Source organism: Molossus molossus, unplaced genomic scaffold (genome assembly GCF_014108415.1).
Source record: "Molossus molossus isolate mMolMol1 unplaced genomic scaffold, mMolMol1.p scaffold_m16_p_1, whole genome shotgun sequence".
Lineage (NCBI taxonomy): Eukaryota > Metazoa > Chordata > Mammalia > Chiroptera > Molossidae > Molossus > Molossus molossus.
The window spans coordinates 53,421,115-53,448,642 of NW_023425344.1; the positions used below are offsets into that span (position 1 = coordinate 53,421,115).

The 27,528-nt window shown below is 36.6% G+C and overlaps 1 protein-coding gene and 1 pseudogene across 1 annotated transcript; one reads left to right on the top strand and one right to left on the bottom strand.

Annotated features, from left to right (window-relative positions):
* Positions 1 to 20,836: 20,836 nt before the first annotated feature.
* Positions 20,837 to 23,000, bottom strand: LOC118636257 (interleukin-8-like). Its single transcript, XM_036271333.1, has 4 exons — positions 22,849 to 23,000; positions 21,612 to 21,747; positions 21,255 to 21,338; positions 20,837 to 20,863 (listed from the first exon to the last, which is right to left on the bottom strand). The coding sequence occupies exons 1-4, from the start codon at positions 22,910 to 22,912 to the stop codon at positions 20,842 to 20,844; spliced, it is 306 nt and encodes a 101-aa protein (XP_036127226.1). The 5' UTR covers positions 22,913 to 23,000; the 3' UTR covers positions 20,837 to 20,841.
* Positions 23,001 to 24,127: 1,127 nt separating this feature from the next.
* On the top strand, positions 24,128 to 25,432 carry LOC118626040 (annotated as a pseudogene).
* The last annotated feature ends 2,096 nt before the right edge of the window (positions 25,433 to 27,528 follow it).

Genomic DNA, 27,528 nt, shown 5'->3' on the forward strand with positions numbered 1-27,528 from the left:
GTCATATATGGAAAACCTACAGCCAACATGATACTCATTGTGTAGAAACTAAAAGCATTTCCCTGAAGAACAGAAACAAGACAGGGATGCCCACTTTTGCCACTCTTATTTAACATAGTACTGGAAGTCTTAGCCACAGCAATTAGACAAAAAGAAAAAATTAAAGGGATCCAAATTGGAAAGAAGGATATGATATTGTACATAGAAAATCCTAAGACTCCATGAAAAATCTACTAGATTTAATAAATTAATTTGGCAAAGTAGCAAGATACAAAATTAACATTCAGAAATTGATGGCATTCCTTTTTTAAAATTTTATTTATTTGTTTTTATTACAGATGTTTCTCTTTTTTCCCGATTGACACCCTCCTCTTCTCCCCGCTGCCCCATCCCCAGTTTTGTTGTCTATGTTCATTGGTCATGCATATATGCATGTAAGTTCTGTGGTTTATTTCTCCCCCCTCAAGCTCCCCTCCTTTGAGGTTTGACAGTCTGTACCGCACCTCTATGTCTCTGAGTTAATTTTGTTCAGCAGTTTGTTTAGTTTATTATATTCCACAAATAAGTGAGATCATGTGATATTTGTCTTTCTCTGCTTGGCTTGTTTTGCTTAGCACAATACTCTCCAGGTCCTTCCATGTTGTCTCAAAGGATAAAAGAGCATTCTTTTTACAGCTGCATAGTATTCCATTGTATACATGTACTACAGCTTTTTTATCCACTCATCTACTGATGCACACTTGGATTGTTTCCAGATCTTAGCTATTGTAAATAGTGCTGCTATGAACATACATATATTATTTCTAATTGATGTTTCAGGTTTCTTAGGGTATATTCCTAGAAGTGGGGTCATTGGGTCAAATGGCAGTTCAATTTTTAATTTTTTGAGGTAACACCATAGTGTTTTCCACAGTGGCTGCACCAGTCTGCATTTCCACCAGCAGTGTATTAGAGTCCCCTTTTCTCCACACCCTCGCCAACACTTGTTGTTTGATGATTTGTTGATGGCGGCCATTCTGACAGGTGTGAGGTGATACCTCATAGTTGTTTTAATTTGCATCTCTCTGATGATTAGTGACATTGAGCATTTCTTCATATGTCTCTTGGCCATTTGTATGTCCTTTTTGGAGAGGTGTCTATTTAAGTCCTTTGCCCATTTTATAATTGGGTTCTTTGTCTTCCTTTTGTGGAGTTGTATGAGCACTCTCTATATATTGGAAATTAACCCCTTATCTGATGCATCATAGGCGATTATGCTCTCCCATATAGTGGGATCCCTTTCTGTTTTAATGGTTGTTTCTTTTGCTGTGCAGAAGCTTTTAAGTTTGATGTAGTCCCACGTTTTCATTTTTTCCTTTGTTTCTCTTGCCTTAGGTGTTGTATCAGTGAAAATTCTGCTGCATATGATGTCTGAGATTTTGTTACCTACATTTTCTTCTAGAATTTTTATGGATTTATGAGTTACACTTAAATTTTTTATCCATTTAGAGTTTATTCTTGTGTATGGTGTAAGTTTGTGTTCTAGCTTCATTTTTTTGCAAGTAGCTGTCCAATTTTCCCAACACCATTTATTGAAGAGACTGTCTTGACTCCACTGTATGCTCTTGCCACCTTTGTGAAATATTAATTGAACATATTACCTTGGGTCCATTTCTGGGTTCTCTGTTCTGTTCCATTGATCTATCTGTCTGTTCTTGTGCCAGTACCAGGCTGTTTTGATTACAGTGGCTTTGTAATATAACCTGAAATTTGGCAATGTGAAATGTGATCCCTCCTTCTTTGTTCTTCTTTTTCAAGATTGCTGTGGCTATTTGAGGTCTTTTTTGGTTCCACATAAACTTTTGGAGTGTTTGTTCTAGTTCTGTGAAGTATGTCATTGGTATTTTGATGGAGATTGCATTGAATCTGTAGATTGCTTTGGGTAGTATGGGCATTTTAATGATGTTAATTATTCCAGTTCATGAACAAGGTATATGCTTCCACTTTTCTATATCTTCCTCTATTTCTTTTTTCAATGACCTGTAGTTTTCTGTGAAGAGGTCCTTTGTTTCTTTGGTTAAGTTTATTCCTAGGTATCTTAATTTTTTTCTTGCAATGATAAATGTGATTGTTTTTAAGTTTCTCTTTCTGTGATTTTATCATTGGTGTATGATGGCATTGTTATACACCAATAGTGAACACTCAGAATGGGAAACTACAGAAACCATCGCATTTATCATTGCAACAGAAAAAAATACAACAGACTCAGAGACATAGAAAGGAGTATGGTTCAGAATGACAAACCTGAGAGGAGGGGGGGGGGCAGAGGGAGAGATGAGATAAACCAAAGAACTTATATGCATGTATGGGTAACCAATGGGCATAGACAACAATGCTTGGGCAGAACAGGGAGGCGAGATAGGGAGGAGGGTATCTGTGGGGATAAAAGAGAAACATCTGTAACAAAAATAAATAAATTAATAAAAATAATACCTGGTAATAAACTTAACCAAGGAGGTATAAGACCTGTTCTCAGAAAACTACAGGACATTGAAGAAAATAAATAGAGGAAGATATAAAAAAGTGGAAACATATACCATGTTCATGGATTGAAAATAATCAACATCATTAAAATGTTCACACTACCCAAAGCAATCTACAGATTCAATCCAATCTCTATGAAAGTACAAATGACGTATTTCACAGATCTAGAGCAAATACTCCAAAAGTTCATATGGAACCAAAAAGGACCCCGAATAGCCATAGCAATCTTGAAAAAGAAGAGCAAAGTGGGAGGGATCACAATACCAAATATCAAGTTATACTACAAAGCCATCATAATCAAAACAGCTTGGTACTGTCACAAGAACAGGCATATAGATCAATAAACAGAACAGAGAAACCAGAAATCAACCCAGGACAGTATGAACAATTAATATTTGACAACAGAGGCAAGAGCATTATTGAAGACAGTCTCTTCAATAAATGGTGTTTGGGAAATTTGATAGCTACATGCAAAAAAATAAAACTGCAACACCAACTTACACCATATACAAGAATAAACTCAAAATGGACAAGAGACTTAAATGTAACTTATAAAACCATATAATCCTAGAGGAAATTTTAGGCAGAAAAGTCTCAGACATCATATGTAGCTAAATTTTCACTGATATATCATCAGGGCAAGAGAACAATGGAAAAAATTAATAAATGGGACTGCATCAAACTAAAAAGCTTCTGCATGGTAAAGAAGGCTGCATCAAAGTGAAAAGGGAACCCACTCTCTGGTAGAACATATTTGCCAATGATACATCAGATAAGGGGTTAATTTCCTAGATATATAGAGTACTCATACAACTCAAATATAGGAAGACAAACGATCCAAATAAAAAATGGGCAGAGGACCTGAAGAGACACTTATTTAAACAGGACATACAAATGGCCAAAAGACATATTTAAAAATGATCAACATCTCTAATCATCAGAGAGATGGGAATTAAAATGACTATAAGGTATCACCTCACATCTGCCAAAATTGCTGCCATCAGCAAATCCTCAAACCACAAATGCTTGTGAGGATGTAGAGAAAAGGGGACTCTAGTACACTGCTGGTAGGAATGCAAACTAGTTCAGCCACTATGGAAAACAATTTGACCAGATATTCCACTTCTAGGAATATACCCTAGGAAGACTGAAACACCAATCAGAAAGAATATATGCACCCCTATTTTCATAGGAATGCTATTTACAATAGCTAAGATCTGGAAACAACCCAAGAGTCAATCTGCAAATGAGTGGATAAAAAAGCTGTGGTACATTTACACAGTTGAGTACTATGAAGCTCTAAGAAAGAAAGACCTCTTACTCTTTGAGACAACATGGAGGGACCTGGAGATTATTATGCTGAGTGAAACAAGCCAGTCAGAGAAAGAGAAGTACCACATGATCTCACTTATTCATGGAAAATCATGAACAGAATAAGGTGTCAACCAAAATAGGTCCAGAGTCATGGAAGTAGGAAACAGACTAACAAATATCAGAGGGTTGGGGGTGGGAGGGGTGGGAAGAGATTAACTAAAAAACTTTTATGCATATATGCACAACCAGTGGACACAGACATTAGGTTGGGGAAAGCAGAAAGTGGGTGGAAGTGGGGAGGAGGGGGTTCAATGGGGAAAAAAGGGTGACATCTGTAATACTTTCAACAATAAAATAATTTATCTATTACAAAAGTAAAAAGAGAGGAAGATATAATGAATGCACAGTGTAGAGATGGGTTCACTAAAGTGAAAATGTCAACATAAGGACTTGCAGGTACACATCTCATGTACATGTCACAAATTGCATGGTTGCTCAGAAAACTCATATGACATAGAACCGTCTTCCCTAATAATTCTGTCAGCCTCCTCAGGGGAGCATCCTCTCTGATAGCTTTTAGCTAATCATCTTATTCTAGAAAAAAATAAAACGCAAGCTCCTCTATTTTGAAAATTGTATGAGATGTTTGCTTTTGTAAACTTTGGCCTTGTCTTTGTGGTGACAAACTTTATAAACTGTAGTGTGCTGGCTGATACTGGCTCTTGTGATCAGATTATTAAGTACTCAGAAACTTTACCGGCAGTTGTAAAACCATTGGTAGCTTGCAAAGAGCTGTGGTGAAAGTATTCACACCTCAGAAATTGGCAAATGTTATACATAAGGGCTCTTGTTTTGGGGAGCTTTTACCAGCATAACTAGATCACAAACTTTGTCTCCCTCATTGAGGCAGTCATGAAAATGTACCTCTCAGATCGGCAACTGCCAAGAGCCTAATCGACTGTTGGCTTCAGCTGCTATGCTCTGAAATCTACCACTGCTTTTACCCCAAGATCAGGCTTCCCAGGTGTTGCTCCCAGCTGACAATAAAGCATGGAAGGCAAGGTTGATCCTTCCTGAAAGATGCAGATTTTCTCCAACAGGTGACTTTGGCTCTAGGATTCCATAATGACCTTACAGAACTTTCCTTTGAACTACACTGCAGTCCAAGGTGACTCCATCCAACCTACTTTCACTCCCTCCTTCACTAGGGATCAGAGCTGCATCACGGTCTGATGACTCACTCTCCCAACCCCCTCCAGCTTCCTTCTCATTTTTTCTCACATGCATTTACTCTAATAAACATCTTGCATAAGTAATCCTATCTTGACATCTGCTTCTTAGAGGATCCGGACTAACTCACACATAGGACACAAGTACATCTTCAGCTGCACCCTAATTTACTACCTCTGACTAGTGACTGCCCTGTAGTTCATCATCCATGACTTATTCTTCCATACTAGTCACCCTCAGTCCTGTGCCCTAGGCTCGTATTCTGTGATGAACTCTAATCTCTTTCACCCACAATTCTATTCTACACTTCTTCACAGAATGCTTACTTATTATTTTTAAAGATTTTGATTGAAGTGTAGCATATATACTGAAAAATGCTCGTTTTTAACTAATGGAGCTGTAACAGACTGAATAAGCTTCCAGATCAAGAAACAGAAATTTTCCAGTATCCCAGAATCCTTTTTGAAATTTCTTTCTAATCAAATACTGTGTCCCATGGGTTACCATGATTCTGGTGTCTAAAAGCACACATTGCTTTTTCCCTGTTTTTCTTCTTTAAATAAGTGGGATCATATAGTATGTAGGTTTTTGTGCCTGGCTTTTTAAACTCAATAATATACTCAGGAGATTCATCTATATTTTTATGTATAATTGCAGATTATTCCCAACACTGAAACCATGTAGAATATATCATAATCAGTGTGTGTATATATATATATATACACACATATATATATATATATTATTGTTGATATAATTTTCAGTAATTTCCAATTTAGCACCACTACATCTAGAATTGCTATGAACATTCTATTACATTTCTTTTTAGGAATATGTGTGCACATTTCTACTGGGTTTACCTAAGAAAAGACTTACTGGGTCATGAATAATTTGTAAATCAGCTTAATAGATGCTGCTAGATTTCCAAACTGTACCATTTATATACCCATCAACAGAGTTTTAAAAGTCCAGTTGCTACTCATTCTTATCAATACTCAAAATTCTGTCTTCTTATTTTACTCATTCTGATGGGAGTGCTCATTGTTCATCTGCACAGTTGTGTTGGTACATAGATAGATCTCCAATTCCTTTGTTTTTTAACCATTATACCACAGAGAGCGATTGCTATTAATTCTTAGTCTACTCATTTATTAAGTTCCACTAAACCTTTGAATCAGAAATGTCACTAGTTTTGTGTCTTTTTGGTATGAGTAGAATGATAGCTGTCTTACATTCCTCCTCCAGTTCTTTACAGTCATTGATGAATAAGATGACTACTTACTAAAGCAGTACTCTAGTTATGGAACAGTGATGGAGATTTTAGCAACTACAGTACACTAAATGTGTTCTTGGGAAATGATCTGCTGAGACAAGTCCTTGTCCTTGTCTTTGTCTAAGGCAAGTTCATGACTACCACACACAGGGTGGCAGAAATGTTGTGTTTCTCCTACTCTTTTGCCCTGAGGCTTACCAAGATTAGAAGTTCATCCAGGTGGTTCCCAATACTGTTGGCTTTGCAAGGGTGAGCAGTTTCTCTCTCTTCTCCTTTCTCCCCACCCATATAAGACTTTTGCTATCCAAGAGTGTAGAATTTAGTCGTGGGTACAATAAATGCACCCAGTTTTTGTTTCTAAAAAGACCCGAATTCATTTTATTAAAATAAATCAGATATCAATAAAACTTTTATTTGAAAGCATAAATATTTTCATTCCTAGCATTAGAATTTGTCTCCAGAATTGGAAGACTCTCAGAAATACGTTTCTGAAATCTTTTAAGTTTCCCAGTGCGGTGTTCTCTTAGCAACTAAGTGATCACTAATTCTACATGACAAATGCAAAGTCTGCATTTTGGCCATAGCTAGCAAAAAAAAAAAAAAAAAAAAAATGCAAAAAGAAGGAGGAGAAGGAGAAGGAGAAAAAGAAGAGGGGGAGGAGGAGGAGGAGAAAATGTAGGTGTTCCTCATAGTTGTATAACTTGTTTTCAAAACCCAGGGTAATAACAGATACTAATAATCAGATTATTACAGATAAAGTTCTGCTCTTTTCCTGATATATTTTTACCCACAATCACCTTTTTACTGGAATAGATGCAGGTTATGTGCTTGGAGAGGATTTTTACAACCAGGGAGGGAGAATTATTTTACCAGGCTGACACATGTTACTTTTCTCAATCAAGAAACAAATAATTTGTAACTCATTGTTCCATTTCTTCATATTGTGTTCCCAAGAACTGGTGACTAGATGATTATAAACGACCTTTCCAACTCTGCATTCTTATGATGCAATGGTTAGCAAAAATCCCTCAAGGATGCAAACATATGTTTTATGTATTTCATGTTTTTTGTCCTCACATTTGGCATATGTTATCATTTTTTAAGAAAAGTTGTATTAATAGTTAACCCCTGAAGAATAAGAGACTCAAAATTCTCTTTTAAAATAACATTTAAAGCCCCAATAAAAGGAGTCATCATTTATTTCTTTGTTTTATTTCTCACCAGAGAGCATTTTTTATTGCCTTTTTAGAGAGAGTGGAAGGGGGAGAGAGAGAGAGAGAGAGAGAGAGAGAGAAAGAGAGAGAGAGGAAAACACCAGTGAGAGAGACACATTAAAAGATTGCCTCCCCAACGGGGTTAGGGATAAAACCTGCAACCCAGGTACCTGTCCTTGATCAGAATCGAACCAGAGACCCTTCTGTGATTGGGCTGAGGCTCTAACCACTGTGCAAAGTTGGCCAGGGCAGGAGTCAACACTTTTTAAAGTAATCTAGTGAGATGGGCTATCAATAGATAATAACAACCACCACAACACCACAATAAAAATAATGGTACAATATGATCTTGAACTGTCTACTATGTTAGCATTGTTTTAATGAACACTAACTCCTAATGAAAATCCATTGTAGTAAATTTCAATACTTTTTCCATTGATAGTAATTTTAGTTTGTTGAGTATGATTATACTGTAGTTAAATTAAATATTAATTCTTTCAGTTGATAAAAATGCAGTATCACCACTGTATCGAGACAAAGAAGGGAAAAATGTATTGAAAACTAAATCCTGGAAATCTAATCTCAATTGTTACATGTAAGGAACAAGTGGGAAAATGTAGTTAGAGGGAAAAATGGTCAGACCTTGGAGTTGTCAAAACAGAGTGTAAGGCAAGAAAATATTATGTGGTTTGAGAAAAAAATATTAGTTTTGCTTTCAATGAATGCTGGCCAAGTGTTACTGAGTTGTAGGTCAGTCAAAATAAAGGGGAACTTTGTCTCCAAATTTTAGTCGTCATGTATAGGCCTCATATTTCTTCACCTTCATATGTCTCTCTCCTTATCTTCTGTTCTGGTTTCTTACATCATCACAGCTCAAATTATACTAGGATCTTGTCAACACTGGAGAAGGGAGAAGAGTAGGAAGTTGAGTGTGGGTGGAAAACAGATGATGGCTAAGAATATACTTGAGCTTAAACAGGGCTGGAGACACCTAAGTCAACTGTAGCAACAAATCTCAGGTAAGGCACCTTTATAGTTTTGATATTATGTATGAAGGATGGTGGAACCTCAGACAGTCAGTAGTATAGGCAAGTCCATTGAAGTGGACAGGGAATTCCAAGTGATGGCTCACTTTGAACTGGGAGTGAAAATATGTCCAAATATTGTAGCATTTCTGTTAGGGGGATTGGACAAGTAGGATAAAGAATTGTCTTTAGACTCAAAATGTTGAATTTCCTGTAACTAGACTGGTCTAGTTAGTCTAATCAATGCTGGAGATTAAAGCTAGAACCCTAAACCTTGGAGAGGACTAAGGTAAATGACAGAATAACTACAGAGAAAATGTAGTGATGCATAACTAAATGAGTTCTGTCTTTTGTCCTAGGCAGTGCAAAACACAGATATAAGGAGACATCATTACAGGACTAATTAAGAAAAATTATTTGGAAAACACAGTTAGAATAACATAGGAGCTAATGGCATGCTCAAACTGCTCCTGAAGGAGTCTGGTTTAGTGCTTACATTTTTATTCATCCTGCCAGCATTAGCTTCAGCTCTTAGGGAAACTGAAGCAGGCTTAGCATATCTGTTGTGCCAGCTATGGGTAGCTTCGAGAAAAAAGAGTGAAAAGAGGCCGGTCAATAACAATTTATTCTTGAATTGTTTCAATCCCTATACCTCTTTTGTTATATTTCTTTTTAATTGTGCATAATGTAGACTTGAAGAATAATTTAATGCTTAAATTATATTTATTAAATAGTATTTTATTGGTATTTCTGAACTCTATCCAGCACTCCAGATACAAAAACACTAAAGCAGATTGTGTTTAACATATGTGGTCCAACACTGATTATCTAATCCTAATCTAGACTAAGTAGGAATGAATGGAACCATGGAATTAATTAATTAAAGGAGTAATACCTGAAGTGCCAGATTTTACTATCAAATAAAAAATAATTTTGTTGAGGGATTCATTTTTGTGAGTCAACTTTGTGATCCAGACTGATAGCCAAAATGTTTGGCTTGGCCAGTTCTGTGTTTTACAAGAATTTGAATTATTATGACTTCAGGCAGACCATGTGTTCTTCAGTCCCTACAACTGCCTACTGATGGCTCTCCACTGCTACATACATTTTTTAAATCTGTTTGGTTGCTGAATATGAAAATCATTATTATGGTAGACCTTTGACATATTTTTAGAAATACATCTAGAGGTTTGGCAAGGTCACAAAGCCCAGCGTACTCTAGTACCAGGCTTCAAGGAAGAGAAGACCAAGTTGCACAGATGTGGTTAATGATAACCTTAGCTCCGTCACTACCTAAGAGACATGTTCTCCACACATCAGCTTCATAGCCTACGTACCAGATTCATTGTTACTGGCAGAAAACTATAAATTACTACAGGCTGTAGGTGTGTTTGTTAGTTACTTTGGTTCCTGTTGTTGTACTTTTTTTTCCCAAATTGACTTATTTTTAAAGAACAGCTTTAGATTTAGAGAAAAATTGAGAAGCTATTATAGAGTTTGCATAAATCCCACACCTAGTTTCCACTATTATTCACATCTTACATTAGTAAGTACATTTATTGCAATAAATGCATTAATATTGATACATTACTGTTAAGGACTGAATGTTTGTGTCTTCCCTGTGCACACACCCCAAATTCATAGGTTGAAATTATAACCACCAATGAGGCCTTTGGAAAGAAATCAATTCATGAGAGTGGATACCTCCTGAATGGGTTGAGTGCCCTCATAAGAAGAGACATGAATGCTTGCTCAGGCTCTCTGCCTCCTGCCCTATGAAGTTACAACCAGCATTTGGTGGACTGTAACCGGGAAGAGGATCTTCACTAGGACCCAACTATTCTGGCATGGATTTCCACTCTACTGAACTATAGGAAACAAATGTCTGTTGTTTACAGGCTACACAGTCTAAGGGATTTTTTTTTTATTTTTTTTATAGCAACTCAAACTGACGAAGACCATTAATAGTAACCAAACTCCACACTTTATTCATATTTTCATATTTTACCTAATATCTTCTTTTTCTGTTCTAGGATCAATCTAGAATACATTCCATTTAGTTTCCATGTCTCCTTCGGCTCCTCTTAGGTATAACAGTTTCTCAGAATTTCTTTGTTTAAGGTGACTTTGACATTTTTGAGGAGCACTTGTCATGTTTTTTTTTTTTTGTAGAATGACTCTCTACTAGAATTTATTTGATGCTTTTCTCCTGATTAGACTGAGATCATGGATTTTCAGGAGAAAGACCACAAAAGAAAAGTGCCATTTTCATTACATTCTATCACTATGATTTGTCTATGTTGATGTTGACCTTAGCTAACTTAGTGTTTTTCAGGTTTCTCTACTGTAAAGTTACTCTTCCTTTTTCCCATTTCATACTGTATATTTTAGAAAGAAAACCCTATGGGAAGTCCACACTTCACAAGTCCACAGTTATGCCCCACCTCCTTGAGGAAGGAGTACCTATGTAAATCATTTGGAATTCTTCTTCAAGGGAGATTTGTTTATTCTTCTTCATTTATTTATTTACTGCAACAGGTATTTATACTCACATGGACTCATAAATGTTCACTTTATATTTTGGGTTATAATATACTACTTTATTTATTTTGTCCTCAACTTGTTCCATTTTGGGCTATTGTTCCATGTTTTAGTTCACTCCTGCTCCAACTCTAAACTAATGATTCCAACTCTAATTTAATACTACATGAATCCTTTTAGTCTCCTTTCCTTGCTTATCTAAAAACTCCTACTATAACAGTGATCAACTTGGTTCCCAACATCAGCCAATGATTTACTTAATTGTTTAATTAAAATTTTCAGTTCTATATGTAGAAGTATCAGAAATCAAACCATACCCCCTCATGATACAGCTTTTTTTAAGAGTCACCATTTCAAAAGTTAAACCTGTAAAAGTTAATGCACTTTATTATAGGTAAAATGAGAATAAAAATGGCATTTATTCTATCCCCAATAAATTCCACACAGAGCATACCATGTTTTAAAATCAGAATCCATGCCCTGGCCGGTTTGGCTCAGCGGTTAGAGTGTCGGCCTGCGGTCCCGAGAGATCCGGGTTCGGTTCCCGCTAAGGGCATGTACCTCGGTTGCAGTTTGTCCCCGGCCCTGGTTGGTCATGCCGGTGGCAGCCATTCGATGTGTCCCTTTCACATCGATGTTTCTCTCTCTCTCTCTCTTCCTCTCTCTCCCTCCCACTCTATCTGAACAAAAAATGTCCTCGGGTGAGGGAAAAAAATAAATAAATAAATAAAATCAGAATCCATGTATTCTTGTTCACTGTAAAATCTCATCAAAAATTTAAATAATTGGAGAAGATATACACTTAAAAAACACAGCTTATATAAAATCTATGTAACATGACATGTGGAGGGTATAATTTATATTCTAAGTAGATTTTATTAACCCTTATCTCCATTTTGAAATAATAAAATGAAACAGAATTTTTATTAACTGGGAGAGTGAAAAGATTCCTTCAGGAAAACACTTAGTGCTAGAAAAGTAACTTATAAGTAGAAGGCAGTTCTTTCCATATTAGCACAGAGGCTTCATTCACGCTTTATAGATAAATCTTGTAAATGTGAAATTTTTTTTTAGTATCCATATAAATATACTTGTAAATAAAATTAATAATAACAAAATTTCACTTAAGACCATTGAGAATGGTCTGTTTATAAAACATGTCTGGAATGGATTAGAGAAGAATAAAACAGGTGTGCAAAGTTGAAGGGCTAACATATGCATGGAGACCTGCAGAAACAATTTGTCCTTTAATAAAACATGTCTCTCTATGTCATTCCCATAGGAGACATGTTGAATACTTTTGGAAGCATAAAGGAAAAGTGTACACTAGGCAGAGGTATCTACATATAGAATACTTTCCCATAATCATTTTATTTGGGGGAACACTAACAATATAAATGTGAAAGTATTTTGAGTAGCATGGGATGAATGGCAGAAGATTAATTTAGGATGCAGACAGTAGAAAGAATCGTCTATAATTAATAAAAAACATAAGCTAAATCATGCCCTATGAAATAGAATTGATAGATACATTAAAAGTTTATCTAGTGCCACAATCTTTTATAAAACTTTAGAACATTTCTCTAGATATGTCTAAAGCAAACTTTGTCGGGAAATATCTGAATGTTTCCTATCTTATTTTCCCACAGGCTATGCTTTTTAAGTCTGTTTATATAGAGACAATGAATATATAATTAGATAGATAGATAGATAGATAGATAGATAGATAGATAGATAGATAATTTACCCAACTTGATTTTCATCTATGGGAGTACGAAGTCCATGGAAAGCCCCCTTTTTCCCCACTCATTAAGAGTTGGGCTCTTTGATGCTTAAGTAATCTTTTGATGAATTCCTGATTTCCCCATCTGAAAATCTTGTGAGAAGGAGTCGGCCTGGTATTTCCTGTTACATTTTAAAATTCCGTATTTGTTGTTTGCGTTCTCTTCAAATTTAGCTGATGTTTATTAAACTTGAGGCAATTGCAGTCTGGTTGTCTTTTTAAATGAGTAATGGAGAAATCACTGATTTCTTAAGCATTTTTTGTTATTGCAGGGTTAACACAGTCTTAAGCAATTCATACTTGCTATATTTGTATTTACCACAAACAAAAAGCAAACTAGTTTTTCATCCTTCTGACCTTTTCAAACATAGCCCAAATAGCAAAATAGATGTATTAGAGTAAAAAATAATTATCTAGCGCTGGCCCACAGGCCAAAGAGTAGCGAGTTTGATTTCCTGTCAAGGGCACAGACCTAGGTTGAAGGCTCATCCCCAGTCACAGTTGGGGTCGTGAGTGAGGCATCCAGGCAACCAGGCAACCAAGCAATGTCTCTCTCACACTGATGTTTCTCTCTCTCCCTCTCTCTCTTTCTCCCTCCCACTCTATCTAAGGATCAATGGGAAAAATATCTTGTGGTGAGGATTCAAATAATAATAATAATAACAAATAATAATTATCTACTTATTTACCCAAATCTTGAGAATGAAAATTTTTCTTAGGTGACTTCAACCTATGAATCTATTTCTTGATGCATTGCTAGCAAGCAAAAAAATTCAATTATGAAAATAACCTAATTTTGTATGTTGTATATGAAATACATGCATTGTAGAATTTTATAATTGATTTAATTTTAAGGTGAATACTTTTTTAGAATCTCTTAATACTGCTTTCATTGTGTGTGTGTGTGAGTGAGTATATGTGTGTGTGTGTGTGTGTGTGTGTGTATCTTTACATTCATGTTACTATTTGGTATAATTAGATTTATAATGTGTAATTCACACAAATGGATTAAAGGTATAAGGTAATAGGTTGCATGTTTAAGTTTGTGTCTAAATCTCTGTCTGTATAAATAAACCTGTGCCTGTGTACTAACTAATTTTACTAAGATCATTGAAGTAAAATGAAGTAAACAATTTTCAGTTCAACAAAGTGACTGGTCTTTCCTTCTCTCTCACATTCTCTCTCTTACTCTTCATTTTCCATTTTGGCTTATGTACAGAATGCCTCATCTTCAAGTTGATGCACTTAATTGCCTTTTGATGAAATACTCTGCTGTCTTATAGACAGTGACAATATAGATGACAGAGTGGAGAAAATCATTTGGCATGTTTTAATTTTTTAAATTAATTAATTTATTTTTGTTACAAATGTTTCTCCTTTTCCCCCCACTGATTCCCCCCTGCCCCTCCCTCCCCGCCTTGTCCCCAGCTTTGTTGTCCATGTCCACTGTTCATGCATACATGCATATAAGTTATGTGGTTTATCTCTCCCCCACCACCCCCTCTTCTGAGGATTGTCAGTCTGTACCCCACTTCCACGTCTCTGGGACTACCCCATTCCTCAGACTGTTATGTTCATTATATTCCACAAATAAGTGAGATCATATGATACTTGTCTTTCTCTGTTTGGCTTGTTTCGCTTAGGATAATACTTTCCAGGTCCCTCCATGTAGTCTCAAAGGATAAGAGATCTTTCTTGCTTAGAGCTGCATAGTACTTGATTGTGTACATGTACCACAGCTTTTTAATCCATTCGTCTACTGATGGGACACTTGGGCTGTTTTCTGATCTTAGCTATTGTTAATAATGCTGCTACAAACATGAGAGTGCATATATTCTTTCTGATTGGTGTTTCAGGCTTCTTAGGGTATATTCCTAGAAGTGGGATCACTGGGTCAAATGGAAGTTCAATTTTTAATTTTTTGAGGTAACACCATAGTGTTTTCCACAGTGGCTGCACCAGTCTGCATTCCCGCCAGCAGTGTACCAGAGTTCCCTTTTCTCCACATCCTCGCCAACACTTGTTGTTTGATGATTTGTTGGTGGCGGCCATTCTGACAGGTTTGAGGTGATACCTCATAGTTGTTTTAATTTGCATCTCTCTGATAATTAGTGACATTGAGCATTTCTTCATATGTCTCTTGGCCATTTGTATGTCCTTTTTGGAGAGGTGTCTATTTAGGTCCTCTGCTCATTTTATAGTTGGGTTCTTTGTCTTCCTTTTGTGGAGTTGTATGAGCACTCTATATATATTGGAAATTAACCCCTTATCTGATATATCATTGGCAATTATGCTCTCCCATACAGTGGGTAGCCTTTCCGTTTTGATGATTGTATCTTTCGCTGTGCAGAAGCTTTTGAGTTTGATGGAGTCCCATGTGTTCATTTTCTCCTTTTTTTTATTGCCTTAGGTGATGTATCAGTGTAAATTCTGCTGTGTATGATGTCTGAAATTTTGTTGCCTACAGTTTCTTCTAGGATTTTTATGGATTCATGAGTCACATTTAAGTCTTTTATCAATTTTGAGTTTATTCTTGTGTAGGGTGTAAGTGGATGGTCTGGTTTCATTTTTTTGCACGTAGCTGTCCAATTTTCCCAACACCATTTATTAAAGAGGCTGTCCTTACTCCACTGTATGCTCTTGCCACGTTTGTCAAATATTAATTGAGCATATTGCTTTGGGTCCATTTCTGGGTTCTCTATTCTGTTCCACTGGTCTATATGCCTGTTCTTGTGCCAGGCTGTTTGGATTACGGTGGCTTCGTAGTATAACCTGAAATCTGGTAATGTAATCTCTCCAACTTTGTTCTTCTTTTTCAAGATTGTTGTGGCTATTTGAGGTCTTTTTTGGTTCCATATGAACTTTTGAAGTACTTGTTCTAATTCTGTGAAGTATGCCGTTGGTGTTTTGATGGGGATTGCATTGAATCTACAGATTTGTTTGGGTAGTATTTACATTTTAATGATGTTAATTCTTCCAATCCATCCATGAACAGGGTATGTGCTTCCACTTTTTTATATCTTCCTCTATTTCTTTTTTTAATGACCTGTAGTTTTCTGTGAATAGATCCTTTATTTATTTGGTTAAGTTTATTCCTAGGTATCTTAATTTTTTTGCTGCAATGGTGAATGAGATTGTTTTCTTAGTTTCTCTTTCTGTGAGTTCATCATTGGTGTATAAGAATGCCATCGATTTCTTGACATTAATTTTGTATCCTGCTACTTTTCCAAATTCATTTATTAAGTCTAGTAAACTTTTGATGGAGTCTTTTGGGTTTTCTACGTACAGCATCATGTCATCTGCAAATAATGACAATTTCACTTCCTCCTTTCCAATTTGGATCCCTTAAATTTTTCTTCCTGTCTGATTGCTGTGGCTAAGACTTCCAGTACTATGTTAAATAAGAGTGGCGAAAGTGGGCATCCTTGCCTTGTTGCTGTTCTTAAGGAAAATGCTTTTAGTTTCTGCCCATTGAATATGATGTTGGCTGTAGGTCTTTCATATATGGCCTTTATTATGTCTAGATATGATCTCTCTATTTCCACATTGCTGAGCGTTTTTATCAGAAATGGATGCTGGATTTTGCCGAAGGCTTTTTCGGCATCTATTGATATGATCATGTGGTTTTTATTCTTCATTTTATTTATGTGGTGTATCATGTTTATTGATTTGCAAATATTGTACCAGCCTTGCATCCCTGGGATGAATCCCACTTGGTCATGGTGGATAATTTTTTTGGTGTATTGCTGGATCCGATTTGCTAGTATTTTGTTCAGGATTTTGGCATCTATGTTCATCAAGGATATTGGCTTGTAGTTTTCTTTCTTTGTAGTGTCTTTTTCTGGTTTTGAAATTAGAATTATGCTGGCTTCATAAAACAAGTTTTGAAGTCTTCCTTCTTCTTGAATTTTTATAAATAGTTTGAGGAGAATGTGTGTTAGTTCTTCTTTGAATGTTCGGTAAAACTCCCCCGTGAAGCCATCCAGGCCTGGACATTTGTTTTCTGGGAGAGTGTTGATTACCTGTTCAATTTCCTTAGTTGCTATTGGTCTGTTCAAGTTTTCTATCTCTTCCCGGTCCAGTATTGGGAGACTGTGTGTTTCTAGAAATTTGTCCATTTCGCTTAGATTGTCGAATTTGTTGCCATATAATTGTTCATAGTTGTTGTTAACGATCCTTTGTATTTCCTTAGCTTTTTTTTTTTGTCTCGGAAGCTGTTTATTTGACCTTCTATTTTGAATGATAGCCTTGCTGGGTAGAGTAGTCTTGGATTCAGATTTTTGTTTTTCATGATCTTGATTACCTCTTGCCATTCCCTTCTGGCTTGTAGTGTGTCTGTTGAGAAGTCAGCTTAGAGCCTTATGGAATTTTCTTTGTAGGTAACCTGTTGCTTCTCTCTTGTTGCTTTTAGGATTCTCTCTTTGTCTTGAATTTTTGGCACTTTGATTATATGTGTCTTGGTGTGGGCCTGTTTGGGTTCTTCTTACTTGGGGTTCTCTGTGCTTCTTGAACTTGAATACCTTCTTCCTTCACCAAATTAGGGAAGCTTTCTGTCACTATTTTCTCAAATATATTCTCTAACCCTTGCTCATTTTCTTCTTCTGTGGAGACACCTATGATGTGAATATTATTATGTTTCCAGTTGTCCCACAGTTCTCTTAAACTGTTCCTGTTTTTAAATTATTTTTTCTTTTTGGTTTTCTGATTGGTTGATTTTTTTCTACCCTATCTTCTAATTCACTGATCCGGTCCTCAGCTTCCTCTACTCTGCTATTTAGACTTTCCAATGTGTTTTTTATTACTGATATGTCATTCTTCATTTCTTCTTGGTGGTTTTTCATTACCAACTGGTTGATTTTCAAAATTTCTATGTCTATACTCAAGATGCTCATGTCCTTACACATGCTGTTGAGCTTCCTCAAGATCATGGCTCTGAATTCTAGTTCTGTTAACTTGCTTAACTGCACCTCATTTATCTCATCTTCGGTAGAGGTCTCTTGTTCTTTTGTTTGGCTTTTGTTTCTGTGTTTCACCATTTTGGCTATCACAGTGGGCTTTGGTGCCTGCCAAATTTTTCCTGTGGGTTTTGGTGTTCTGCTGTTTGTGGCTCTCTCTCTCCTGGTTTTGAATGAGGCAGGGAGGACCCACGTTAAACACCACTGTCAACTCTTATTTTCCTGGTTAGAGTTGCTAGCCCAGGGAATGGTAGTTATCCTCTAGCTTTATTGCCTGGAGGCAGTTAGTAGAGGTCACCTGAAGAACCTTGCTTTCTGAGTTGAATGAAAAACTCCCTCAGGGGCTCAGTGTAAGAGGATTTCCTGAGGGTGGGGCAGATGCTGGTTGTTAATGGGCTTTAATTAGCATTTCAATGGCCACCGGATGGGGTTGAATCTCAGAGGGAGGGGCCACCTCCTCTACCCAGGGCCCTGGGAAGGAGTAAGATGACCACAGTCCTGCATGGCTGCAACTCAGAAAAGCTCTGAGTGCCCTCCAAATCCCGTGTTTCCCCACACAGTTCCCGTCCATTCTGCCCTCCCTCTGCCGAAGTCCAAGGTGAGTGGCTGCTGCTAATTTAGCCTCTGCCCCAGCTCTGCACTGTGGAGCCGCTTGGGACTTTAACCCGAGGGCACCACTCCCAGCTAAGGGCGCCACTTCCAGCTAAGGCCATCACTCCTGGCTGAGGCTGTGGCAGCTCCCAGCCAAGGGTGTAGCTCCTAGCCTAGGGTGCAGCTCCCAGCCAAGGCCGCTGCAGCTCCCAGCCGAGGCCCCTGAGGACCGTGGGCTCCTGGCCCCATCTCGTGTCTTCGCAAGCCTACCAGGATTGAGCCAGTGTCCTTGGTTATGTGGTTCTCCAAGCTGCTTTTCGGTTGCCTTTTCCTGGCAATTTGTCTTTATTTTCGTTGTAATTCCAGTTTGGTCCCGGGAGATGGTCTGTGTAGCTCCATTCACTCTGCCGCCATTTTCCTAAAACCTCTCATTTGGCATATTTTAAATGTGATAAAGATAAAATTAAAAAGTAGATATTTAAAAGTACTCATTATTAAAATTCACCAAGTTGGTGCAAAGGTCTTCATTTGCTTCCAGGGTTGGACACTGATCATTAAAAATTGTACTTAATGCATTAAGAGGTTTTGTATAAAGTTGAGAGCTCTTTGATAATTCCATCTTTAAATATCATGAAAAAGTCCCCAAGATCATACTTTGTGTTGCTTTTATGGCTTCCCACTTTCTTCGGTAAGGAGTTCCAGGAAGAAGAATGGCTTATAATGTTTGCTATTTAAGTGTGGGTAATAGAAATCCAGTAAAAGTTTTCAGTTTCCAATCTGAGCCCTTTAGAGTATGCCATAGTCCATTTAATATAACTTTATCTGAGTTTTCTAGTTAAATTATTGTATTTTTACTTTTAAGAGATTTATTTGACTTTTTTTTTTCAAATATGCTTGGTCTTTATTCATTTTTTGAACTTTTTTTTTTGCCTATATGTGACAGTTTTACTCCTCAATTAGCTGAGAAGCACCTCATAATATGTACCTCCTTCCCCTTTCACTGACACCTGGGCTGGTTCATTGCAAATCTAAAGTCAGTTTTATTAGCCAAATGGTATACAATAGGAAGGTGAGAAAATTTCCATCATTCTATGGAAAAGACTACTGTTTGTAGCCATCTCTGAAAAGGAGTTCTATTTTTCTACAAATAAAGGTGTGTCATTTCCACCATAAGATTCAAAACACTAAGGGGAAGTGCTTATGTTTTCTAAATCATGTTTTTAATACAACCAAAGATATTAAACAATAAATTTTAAAAGGACCAAAGAAACACAAACACGTGATGACTTTGACAATAAATTTTATTATAAATGTTTTAGAATTGCATTTGTATTTTTATACTATCAAAACATTAGAAGATAAAAAATTTTCTTTGAAAACATAAAATTATCTTAAGGTTGAAAACAAAATGAGTTTTTATGGCTTCCCACTTTAAAAATAGCCCCACACTATTTAAATAAAACGATGAGAATCTATTTGTACATAGTCAATGTTATACCCAGTAAGAAATGACTTTGTTAATATTGCCTGATGAATTTTTGCCATTTTGAGAGAGAGAGTCGTAACTCAGGACTCAGGTGCTTCAACCCAGAACAGCGTAACAAGGCTGACAGTGACAAGACCAAGTATCAAAAGTAAGATTGCCAGTCCAACTACCATTTTCTATAATGATGATGTACTTGCACTAAAAAACCATTTGTTGTTTTTCTGAAGTAAAGATTAACTGGATATTCCGTTGGTTTTAATTTTGCTAGATCTAGCAACCTTGACCAAAATGAAACATTATCCATCAAGATAGTTCTCTAATATGTACTTTAATATCTAAAATAAATATAAATTCACAACCATTATTATCCCGTTTTCCAAGTTCATGCACAAATATTACTATATTTGATGCTTAAATAAATATATAAATAATAAATAGGTAAATAAGTTACATTTGAAAATAATTTATGAGACCATGAAAAAAAAGTAATTGCTTCCACATATCCTCATATCTCTGTGAGGTAAAAGGTTGGCTGATACTTTTTCTCCAGTTTAGGAATAAAAAGAAACCAATGCGCAGCTAAAAGGGACTCATGGATCTTGCATGGCGGACTAGGGTTGAAATATTTAACCAAAAAAATAGAATATAAGATTTCCAGCTAAACATGAATTTGCAGTAAACAATGAGTTTTTCAAAAGATAAGTATGTCCTAATATTGCATGGGACATTGGAAAAAACTATTCATTGTTTTACTTCATATTCAAATCTAACTGGGCATCTGATATTTTATCTGGCAACTCTACACCAGACCCATGGCCAGGAAGCACTGAAGTAGATCTGTTTGATGTTTCATTGGCATCTTTCCTGAGGAATTCTTGGAAACCACGGAGAATGCTGTTTATTTTTTCATGGATCTTTCTTCTCAGCTCTAAAAATAAAATAAAATTTAAGAATTAACAGTGTTCAAATAAGGAGTAATAAAGAAACTAATATAGTCTTGGATAGGCAGGTGTTAGAAATGTTCTATACGTTCACCTATAAATAGTGAGACCAGATAAGTTATCATCCAAAGCAGGAGAATGGAAGGGAACCATAATAATGACACAGGGAACAGGCATAAACCCCGACTTCCCTGAGACACGTGGTCTTCTGAGCCATGAGTACAATAAACTCACTATTCCTGCTATTTATTTTTAATTAAAGAAGCAGCTACTTAAAAAAGATTTTCAGCAGCAGCAGGAAATTTATAGGCTGACTTTTGGAGTGTATAGCTCAGGATAAATGAAGAATCTCATTTTTTAAAAAGATAAACAACTTACCTCTTCAAAAATATCTGCACAATGTTTTGCACCCACTTATCCTTGGGGTCGAGGCAGACCTCTTTTCCAAAGACGAGCTTTACACTGAAATGAGAGAGATAGGATTAAAATCAATATTTAGCGGTTTCAGACATTCCTTTGCTACTCCAGTCATTGTCCCTTAAGTACAGGCATAAAATCTAAATCCAAAGCAATTTAGAGCTATGAATCATGGGAGTTACCATATTTAAATGCCATGCAGACAAAGAATTTTTCCTTCTATTTACCTCATTACTATATTCCCAGCACCTAGAACAATTACTATATTCCTCCTTCCTCAGCTCTGGGTTTGCTAAAGTAAAATATCCAATCACTTACATGATTTCTGAATTTTCGCAGTGTGGTCCACTCTCAATTACTCTCAGTTCTTTGATAAGCTTGGGGGGGAAACGTGTAGGGTGTGTTTTGATGCACAGGCATCGAAGTTCCGTACCTAATCTCGACACAACTGCAGCTGTGAAAGCAAAACAAAACAATTGAAGATTGACTTCATCAGCAGGCACAGCTCTGATAGCTACTCCTTCTTCATCTCAATGTGTGTGTTTAATAAACATCCCATCTTTAGCAAATTCATTCCTGAAATTGAAGTCTGAATATTCTCTTTGCCTCTAACCTTAGTTTTTCTTTGTTTTAAAAACAGACAACATTGGCCCGGCTGGTCTGGCTCAATGGTTGAGTGTCGACCCCTGCACCAGGAGGTTGTCGGTTCAATTCCCAGTCAGGGCATAGGCCCAGGTTGTGGGCCTGATCCCTAGAATGGGACATGCAGGAGGCAGCCAGTTGATGTTCTCTCTCATCGATGTTTCTATCTCTCTCTCCCCCTCTCCCTTCTCTCTAAAATCAATAAATAAAAAACAAAACAAAACAAAAAAAACAGACAACATTGAATGACTTTCTAAAGAAAGACTTGGAGTTTTCTTTGTGTAATGTTGACATCCTTATGATACTTTTCCTACTTGATATTGCATAATCATACCACAGTGCTATTTATAGTATGCAAACTAAGATTTACTGATAGGTAAATTGCCTTCAGAAAGAGGTAATAGAAATATATAAGTGGTTTGCATAGAGGTGTCTTATATGTTAACAAAATCCTTAATGCTTAAGAGAAAAGAAAAAATAAGAAAACTGTATACCATAAATGATATATCATAAATCAAACAGGAATTGATAGTTGTCCGAAGTTTTTCAAGTATATGAAGTAAAATTACTTAAGTTATCTTGCTCAGTATTAATAGATATTATGGGCAACTGTGCCTCCCAATAAGATACATTCTAAATTACAAATTTATATTTTTATATGCATACTACAGAGTATAAATAATAAGAACAGAATGTCTATATTAATCAAACATTATTCTTTTGTAGTTGTATAGATACAGCCTAAAAAAATAAAACTTCAATTTAATTAATTGACATTAAATGACTACAAAAATTATTTTCTTTTCCTGAATAAAAATGTTTTTGTTTTTTTAATCAAAGCATTAGGATAATCTTACTGTCTAAGAATCACATTTAGAGCCAGGAAAACTCTGGATCACAAAGATGTGCTCACCTTCGCTCACAGCTGCCGAAAGCAGGAAAACTGCCAGGAGAGCGACAGCCAGCTTGGAGGTCATGTTCACACGAGGTTTCTTATTGGCTCTTGTCCTAGACCCTTGTGAGTTCTGTTGTCCTCAGGGACTTGTGCTGGATGAAGAGCTCCCGTGGCTTTTATACTGTCACACCAGCGGAGAACATGTGCACGCTCATTCTTGTATTAGGTCAGAGGAAATTCCACAATCTGCAACTTTCCGGCCACGCTTTGTGAACAAACCTGAGTCATCAGACTTCTCCAATTGTTTCTTATCCAATTTTCAGCATGATTGAAGTTTTAGTGGCTCTTTAAAATAAGTTAATTTTATTTAAAAACATGTTTCTTTTGAAACATGTTTTAAAAATATTTTTGAACAGTGAAGTTCCTCAGTTTCATTCATTATCAGCTGTATTCCTTTTTATTTATAAATAACTTTATCATAGTACCATCTGACAGCTGTGAGAGTAAAACTGTTTATGATCATTCTTGTATGGCACCATTATTTCTCTAGGTAAATTGTATGTACTGTAGTGAGAGGAGATAATCTAGTTGACCATTTCTATTGGGGACATGTTTTATGAGAAGTTGTTTTCCTAAGCATTTTGGAAAGTTTCCAGGAACTATTACTGCTGTCAAGGAACATAGTATAACTTTAAAAGAAATGGCTTTCTAATGCATGCCTTTCATTTTGTTCCACAAATATTTATCAAGTAACTTCTCAGTGATGTGGGGACCTAGAGATGGATAAAATGCCTTATTCTTAAAGAGTTTGGTCTATCACCCTAGTTGGTGTGGCTCGGTCGTTAGAGTGTGAACCTGCAGACCGAATCTCAGTTTTGATTCCCAGTCAGAGGCAAGTACCTGAATTTCAGGTTCGATTCCTGGCCCCAGTTAGTGTGTGTTCAGGAGGCAACCAATGGATGATGGGTTTCTCTGTCATTGATGTTTCACTCTCTCTCCCCCTCCCTTCCTCCCTTCCACTCTCTCTAAAAATTGATGGAAAAAATATCATCAGGTGAGGATCAACAAACAAAAAAAAGGGTTTGGTTTATTAAAAGGAAAAAGCCACATAAGTCTTGACCATATTACAGAGCAGGTAAGAGGCATCAAGATGTTAATTCCAACAGGAACGTAAGGGCAGAATCTTCCATAAGCAGTTTGACTTGAGCAGGGTGTTGAAGGATGGCAGGACGTCATCAGAGAAAGATAAAGGAAAACAACACATCTAGATAGGACACTCAAGTAGTAAAATGAAGATATGCTTATGTTCCAGGAAGTGGTTCACTGGGGCTACATAGTAGAGGTGGGATGAATTTTCTTAATGGAAAGGTCAACAATGTATTCTTTAAAAACATTTTTTTTTCTTTATTGATTTTAGAGAGAGGGAAGGAGAGCGAGAGAGATAGAAACATCGATGGGAGAGAACATCCGTTGGCTGCCTCCTGCATGCCCCCCCATTGGGTATCAGGCCCGCAACCTGGGCATGTGCCCTGACTGGGCATGGAACCAGTGACCTCTTGATGCATGGGTACACACTCAACCACCGAGGCACAACAGCCAGGCAACAGTGTGTTCTTTCATGGAAAGAACATGTGGGTTCAAATTCTAGTTCAGCCACCCAATTTTTGTGTAGCCTTTAAACTTTCTGAGTTCCAGTTTGTACCTCTATAAAATGAGTTTAATAATAAAGTCAGTGTATGTAAACTTTTTGTCTTAACTTTTAAACTAGTAAATTATCAACTATCTAAGAGCTGTAGTTTGTATTTCTCATTTTTTTGTCAGATTGATTGACTTTCAAATGGCAAAGATATTGAACCAACAATTATTTCCTAAAAATCTCATTTGCCTTATAGGCATTTTTGAGAAAAAAAAAAAGATTGGTTTCTGAAATACCAAGTTCAGCTAGAGTACAGCATGTAATGTAACAATATAATAAAACAGATATGACATAAGTTCAAGTTATTGTTTGCTATAATTAAAGCTCCAGGTAAAAATCTGATTATATTAGAGTTCAAGTTGCCCTTTCAAATTGAAAATCTGTTGTATGGAGAGTCTTAAACTCTATAGAATTACAGAACACTTTAGGGAAAACTAGTTTAAATACTGATACAGAATTTAGCTCTGGTCGTGCGGACTGCCTGCAAGATAGCGCTGAAAGTCAAGAAGCCTAAAAGGATGACCTGGAAGTTTGGTTTGGACCTTACTCATCCAGTAGAAGATGGAATTTTTGATTCTGCAAATTTTGAATAGTTTCTACGGGAGAAGGTTAAAGTCAATGGGAAAACTGGAAATCTTGGGAATGTAGTTCACATGGAACGCTTCAAGAATAAAATCACAGTTGTTTCTGAGAAACAGTTTTCTGAAAGATATTTGAAATATCTTACCAAGAAATACCTTAAGAAGAATAGTCTTCGTGATTGGCTTTGTGTGGTTGCATCTGACAAGGAGACATATGAACTTCGTTACTTCCAGATTAGGAAAGATGAAGATGGATCTGAGTCTGAGGACTAGGTGAAGCCATCTTTTATAGGGCTTTGCTTACTAATAAAACAAATGAAGCATAAAAGAGAAACATCTAGAAATAGACTTCTGGTTTAGTCAGTGAATAAAAAAAACATAACATTCTAAATAAATAAATAAATAAATACTGATATAGAATTTAAATTAAATATTTGACAAAAAATGATTGAAAATAAGATCAAGAGTAATGACGTTTTAGAATGTAAACATTAGGGGTTTGAGAAGAATACTTTCTTTGCTGAAAGATTTGTGTATTGACCCAGGTAGCTTCTTTGTCAAAAAAGATTTTTAAATTGAATTTTAGAGAGAGAGAAAGGGAGAGGGAGAGAGAGAAACATCAATGTAAGAGCAAAACATTGATCAGCTGCCTCTTGCACACCCCCTACCAGGAATCAAGCCTGCAACCCTGAGCATGTGCCCTGACCAGGAATTGAACCAGCAACCTTTTGGTGCACAGATGATGCCCAACCAACGAGCCACACCAGCCAGGGCCCAGCTCACTTCCTAAATATTATTTTAATTTACTTGATATTAGGGACAGTGTGTGTGTGTGTGTGTGTGTGTGTGTGTGTGTGTGTGTAAATGAATACTCACAACAATCAGATAAGTAATAATATCCAAATTTTACAGATGAGGAATCTCAGCAGCATCTCCAAGTTAATATATCTAAGTAGTGATAGAGCTGATGGTTCAAAACTTACTAGTTTTAGCCCTGATATAAAAGCACATTCACGAAGGGGAGTTGAAAGGACTTTTCTTCAGGACACTAGGACATAAAACCATCTTCTTATGACTCAATGAAGTTTCTTACTCCATCCTTCTAGAGTCCTTAAAGACTGGACTCTTTTCCTTGGATAAGGAGCACTAAGAAAAGGACTTTACATTAGTAAAAGTCTGTCCACTCTGAGAAAGTCCAAAACTCAGAAAGAATTCAGCTTCATTCAACATCTTTATTCTGTTCTAGGAAGCTCAACAGAGCAATGAGCTTTTCTGCACACATGGAAATGCCATGTCTGTGTGCTTTTAAAGGAGGTTATTTGGTCTGTGAGCAACCATGTGTTTTTCTAATTCTTCCCGCAAGCAACCTAAGACTTGAGGACAAAAATAATACCTAAGTTACATTCCTTTCTGTAGCAAAGCAAATGTTAATAATATATAATGCAGTTCCTCTTGTTTTTAACTCTACTATTTCAGAAACTTGATTGTTCACTTATCCATTTAATATATATTGATTATATGCTAATGCCAAGTATTATGGTAGAAGATGTTGAGTCTCACTGACATGGGCACCTCACTGCTAAACCAACTCTATGTCCTCATCTCCTCCTTTTCTCCTCTCAGGGTATCACCTGCATCCTGACACTATAGTTAGAGGTTGAACTAATGACTTCCATTTAACCCAGAAGCTTACTTTTTTTTTTAAACAATGGAGCACTCATCAATAAAGCAAACCAAGCTTTTTGCTGATGTTGTTCATCTCTCACAAAGTAGCTTTCATGTGTTATAGCCTCAGACTCTCTTCATCAGAGGTAATGGTGGACAAAGTGATCACTTCTGTAAAGGTAACCCTTTGCGTCATAGCACAGTAAATAGAAGGACTAAATGGGGTTAAGTAGAAAAAGGGCTGGTTATTTTGTTTGGAGAAAAGCTGCTTTGAAATAGAACAAAGTGGGGTGAGAAATTTAACAAAGATGCACACAAATACAATTGATATTTTATTATCCACTAGGAATAAATGTAGACTTTATGGGACTATCAACTATTAAGCTGTTTAAGTTCTTACCAACTCCCAAAACATGAGAAGCACTTAATAAATAGGAGCCCCCAGAGACCTTCACTACAGTCATGAGACCAAGTCTATTATCCAAGAAGGGGAAGAGCTCAAGAAAAAGCCAAGACAAAGATGGGCATTGGCTTCTTCCACGTCTATACATAACCCTTCTTTTTCTACCAAACTCCTCACAGGAAAACTGAATATCTTCCTAGTATGTGGAACCATCTAGGAACCCCACTTCCCCTCATATAGATGTTTTAGAATTAGGGTTCTTTTGTAAATCCAAACGAAGTTGTACTCACATAACAAAGTAGAATGTGGTGGGGAAGGCATGGGCTTTGAAGTGCGATGAACTTGGGGTTGAA